The 4,943-nt window shown below is 55.4% G+C and overlaps 1 protein-coding gene across 1 annotated transcript; it reads right to left on the reverse strand.

Annotated features, from left to right (window-relative positions):
• Window positions 1–1,432: 1,432 nt before the first annotated feature.
• Window positions 1,433–3,281, reverse strand: NOG (noggin). The gene has a single exon (XM_005526701.3). The coding sequence runs from the start codon at window positions 2,710–2,712 to the stop codon at window positions 2,041–2,043; it is 672 nt and encodes a 223-aa protein (XP_005526758.1). The 5' UTR covers window positions 2,713–3,281; the 3' UTR covers window positions 1,433–2,040.
• Between the last annotated feature and the right edge of the window lie 1,662 nt (window positions 3,282–4,943).

The following is a 4,943-nucleotide window of genomic DNA, read 5'->3' on the forward strand; positions in this document are numbered from 1 at the left end:
GCCGACATTAGGAATATTTTAAATGTGATCATCCATCCAGCATGTCTTTCAGGCGCCACGAAGATTAAATGAAAGAATCATAAGATGAAGGTCTTTAACTTTTAATCCTTTTACAATGAACCCTTAGATAGACATGGGGGCAGGGTGCCTTCTATGTGAGTAATAATGCCTCTGTTCCTCTTCACTAGGTTAATGAATACCCTAAATGTCCCAAGATCTGATTTTCTTTCCCCCTCCCAAAACTATTGAAATTAGAGCAAAGAGACGGGCGGTAAAACGCACGGAGAGCCTGAGCTAGAGAATGAATATGCATTCGGAGATACCGAACTAAGCGTTAGAGAAAGCAGGGCTGGCTCGTCTCAGTGAAAGACTCGGGGGTTTAAAATTATTAGCATAGATTCCCTCCGAGTTTTGGAGGAGAAATTTAAAATAAAGAGTTTTTTCGGCTCCAAGATAAGGAAAAGGCTTTCTGCACTGTCAGGGAGCCTTTGAAGAACACGTGGAGAGTTTGTTTTCGCAGTTGGTATCTGAGATACGAACCGCCAGCTCTCCCAGCACGTAAAAGTCAAACACGTAGCTAATTGGGCTGGGTCCCGACGGAGCCGTGGGACTCTTGCGGGTCCTGCGGAGCCCCGCGGGCCGGGCTGTTCCGCAGCACCGAGGGGTGCGGGGTTCGGGGAGCGGGGACAGCCCTGGGGAGCGGGGAGCAGCTCTGGGGAGCGGGGACAGCCCTGGGGGTCGGGCCGGGAGCGGGGGCAGCCCTGGGGAGCGGGGGCAGCCCTGGGGGGCTCGGGCACCCCGCGGCAGCAGGGGCGGCACAGCGCGCTGCTCCCGGCTGCAGGGCTCGCTGCTCGCCGGGCTGCCCGCAGAGAGGAGCTCGAGGGAGGGGGTGCGGTCCCCGAGCCCCACAGCCCCGGGCAGCCCGGCAGGGTGGCGATGGCCCGGCGCTGGCGGGAGCCCAAAGAGTTAACCGGGCCGGGCCGGGCGGTGTGCGGGGCTGTCACAGGATCAGGCTAATAACGTGTCTGCGCTGAAACCCCCCCAAAGCCCAGGGGTCAAGTTTCAGCAGTGTCCCACCACAATGGTAGGTGTGAAAGACACGTGTCCCGTTGTAAATGAAATGTCAAGCGGTTAAAAGAAAAATCCTCGAGCAGCTGCCACCGAGCTCGCCGGGGCTGCGCGGCCGCGGGAGCGGCTCGGCGGGGGCCAGCGCGGAGCGGAGCGCAGGGACCCCCGCCGGCCGCCCCCCACTGTGCGGGGCCGGATACCCGGCGGTGTAGGTGCCGCAGAGCCCCTGTAACAGAGTCGTGAGCAGGTTCCCACCTCCCCCTGCCACCACAGAACGTCCTGCTGAGCGTGGAGAACGAGGAGAAGAGAGAAGAAAGCCCCCCCGACAGCGGCCAAACCAAAAAGCAAACAGAATCCAAACGGCTCGTGTTTTAGTGGTTGACTTTAATTCTGCACTGCACTTTTACTACAAGGATATAAAGAATAAATAGCAGATACTCTTCATTTACATAGGATTAAGTCATTCAAACTGTTCTCTCTATTTACAATAACATTGTGCTCTAGGCGTTTATTCATTTTTATTTTAAATCTAAAGTCCGTAAGGAAAAAGAAAAAAAAACCCTCACACACACGCTTTCCGAATAATGGAAAATAGCTTTAAACGTTTTCTTATCAAAAAGCTTGGTTTGTATTTTTTAATCCTTTTATTAAAAAAAAACAAACCACCCAACAAAAAACCTACTTCGCCCAAGCGAAGCAACTTCTCTCTGGAATATAAATACCAAAAAAAGATACATTAGCAACGATCAGGGTAATAGTCTTGAAAATACAGTAGACGCTGATTATTTCACGTATAATACTGACCTCTTAATAGTATATTAAACCGGTGCCATATATACACACACAATATACATTCTCCTACACGTTACAGTGCATTACAACGTTAACCAGAAAGCAAATGTCTTTTATTTCTGTTGCAGCAAAGGTCCACGTGAGTCCGCTGGAGAAGGGGCGCGAAGGAAAGTGCCAGCCCTAGCAGGAGCACTTACACTCTGAAATGATGGGGTACTGGATGGGTATCCACGTGCATCTCTGCCCGCCCCGGCGCTGGCACCTCCACCTCAGGATCGTTAAATGCACGGATTTGGCAGGTTTGCAAACCATGCCTTCGGGGACTGAACAAGACCTTTTACTGTAGCAGCTGCCCACTTTGACATACCGGGGCCAAAAGCGGCTGCCGAGATCGTTCCACGTGTATAGGACCGGGCAGAAGGTCTGGGACCAAAGCCACATCTGCAGCTTCCTGCGCAGCTTCTTGCTCAGCCTGTGCTTCTTGCCCGGCTGCAGCCCGTCGTAGAACTCCAGCCCTTTGATTTCACTGGGCATCGCTCCTGAGGGTCTCTGCCTGAGCAGCAAGTCCAGCTCAGCTAGATCGTCCACTCCGAGTCGGTCCTCGGGCAAGGAAACAGACATAAAGTTGGGGTCGAAGTGTCCGCCCATGAGGTTCCTTAGCAAGGTCTCGTTAAGATCCTTCTCCTTGGGGTCAAAGATAGGGTCCGGGTGCTCGATTAGATCCACCAAGGGCAAGTTGTCGCTGGGAGCCGGTCGGATGTGCAGATAGTGCTGGCAGGCGCCCTGCTCTAGCCGGAGACCCAGCAGAACCACCAAGGCGTATATAGTCACAAGGCACTGGGAATGATCCATCCTTGGGAGACCGGTGGGGGGGGTGGGGGGGGGAAGGGGGGCTGGATTCACCGAGCAGCAAGGGAAGAAGGTGCAAGCAAATACATCAGAAAACTTGTACGGGGATATCCAAAACAGCTCGTCTTTGAGGGGGATCACCTCCACTCGCCGCACCACCAGCAAAGACAGCCCCCTGATAAGCCCGGAGAACAAGCCCCCTGCAAACACGCTCTCTTGCAGGCTTCTCTATAAAATTTCTCCTGGTGGAGCCGATCCAAAATTCTGCTCCTGCTGCTTCTTCTCGCCCTTCCCGGGAACGGGAGATGCCTCTTTTTGTTGCGAATCCTGCTTGCTGCTGCCGCTCCTCGTTGTCTGCCCGTGCGTGTGGAAGTAGTTGCTGCGATTCTTCCTCCCCGCTCCTCTCCGCCGTTTGCAAAGCAGCCTCCTCAGCAGCAACAGCAGCCACGCACGTTGGCACCAGTTTGTCTGCTTTGCAAGGACCCAAAGCCTTTAAATTTCCTGCACTTTCGGCTTCATCTCCATGGAAACCACAGACTCTCTCCTAACCCACCCCACCCCCCTTAAAAAAAACCTACACACACAACACAACCCCCACTCCCACAAAAGTCCAGGAGAGCGCGGCTTCCCCCTTCCCACCGGCAGGCACCCTCTGCTGGGGAAGGCTGAGGCGGGAGCCGCCGCCTCCCCCCGCCCTCCGCACGCCGCCGCTCACGCGAGCCGCCGCGCCCCGGGAGATGCTGCCCTGCCCGGGGCAGCCGCCGGCAGCTCCGCCCGGCCGGGCGCCCGCACCTCGGGTCGCCGTCGCCGGCTCCGGGCTCGGCCTCGCCCCGCCGCTCTCCCCGTGGGCGCGGAGCGCGGCCTCTCCCGCCCGGCCGGCGCAGGAGCGCGGCACGGCCGCCCGCGGAGGACGGCGGCTCTCCCGGCGCTTCGCGGGCCGCCCGCTCCCTCCCGGCCCGGCCTGCGCTGCGCGGCCGCCGGGGGCCGCCTGCCCGGGCGCGCACATGGGCGCGGGGCGCGCTGCCCGCCCGCGGAGCCGCTGCGGACGCTCTGCCCGCGGCCCCGGCGCCGCCGGGCGCCTTCCCGGGCGGAGCGAGCCCTCTGCTGGCGGCGCCGCGCCGGGCGGGGGCTGCCCGGGGGGCACCGGGACAGCGCGGAGCGGCGGGATGCCCTCGGCGCCGGAGAAACTCGGCAAGAGCCTCCCGCGCCCCGCGGGTGAGCGCGGACAGCGGCAGCGGCGGGCAGAACACCGGGGGTGCTGCGGGTGGGAGGAGGCGGCTCCCGGGGACTCCGCGCTCGCCTCGGCGGCTACCGACGGGTGGGACCCCGCGAACGGACCTGCGGTCCCCCGAGACGAGCCCGGGAGCTCGGCTCCCATGGCGGATGCTCCGGGAGACCGCCCGGCCCCGCTGCTCTCTCCGGAGCACTTGCTTAGCGATTTTCTAGGGAGTTCTCTAAGACTTCTTCATCAAAAACGCAATTTCCAGTTATGCCCTCAATCCATACAGGAAAGATGGAAAGTGCCTCAATGGCAAATACATAAAACAATTTAAAATTTGATACTAAATGCCACTTCCGTGGTAGAATTACTGTCTTGCAAAGAGCACTTACACGGCATGGCAGGCAGTATGGCTGTGAGGCTCTATTATGGTTTGAGTAAAATTTCCTGAAGTGCTTGAATCCCATTCCTGCAGGCTATTTAGGCACTCAGGAGCCTAAGTTTAATGGGGCTGAAGCTAAGCCATTTCACCTAAATTATTTATGCATTTGTTTAAATCTTAACCTTCAAACTTAGGTTCATTATGAAAGTAATACATAGATCATATTACTAAGATAGGGTGTTTTTAGTAAAAAATATACTTTTTCAGCTATTTTCACTCCCAATTTTCAATTTAAAATATTTCTTAACTTTGCTTTATTCCAGAACATACAGGGCATTTTATACATAACTGAAAAAAAAAATACATGAAAAAATAGAAAACTGACCTAAGGTCAACTCTGTGAAAGAGCCTCACAGTGACACTTGATGCTACAATGTCAGTCAAAGATCTGCCAAGAGTTTTATTACAATTTTTTTCACCTGCAAATTGAGGTGTCTACCTTTACCCAGACCCTGATAAACTTTAATTTCTGAAATTTGGCATAAAAGTTATCCCTGGATATAAGTGAGAAGCCACGCCTCAGAAACAGAACAGAAGCAAAAATTCATCTAATGGCTTGTATTTATTTTTTAA

The sequence above is a fragment of the Pseudopodoces humilis genome, chromosome 21 (assembly GCF_049639895.1).
Source record: "Pseudopodoces humilis isolate 2021_Gansu_Grassland_sample_001 chromosome 21, ASM4963989v1, whole genome shotgun sequence".
NCBI classification, from domain to species: Eukaryota; Metazoa; Chordata; class Aves; order Passeriformes; family Paridae; genus Pseudopodoces; species Pseudopodoces humilis.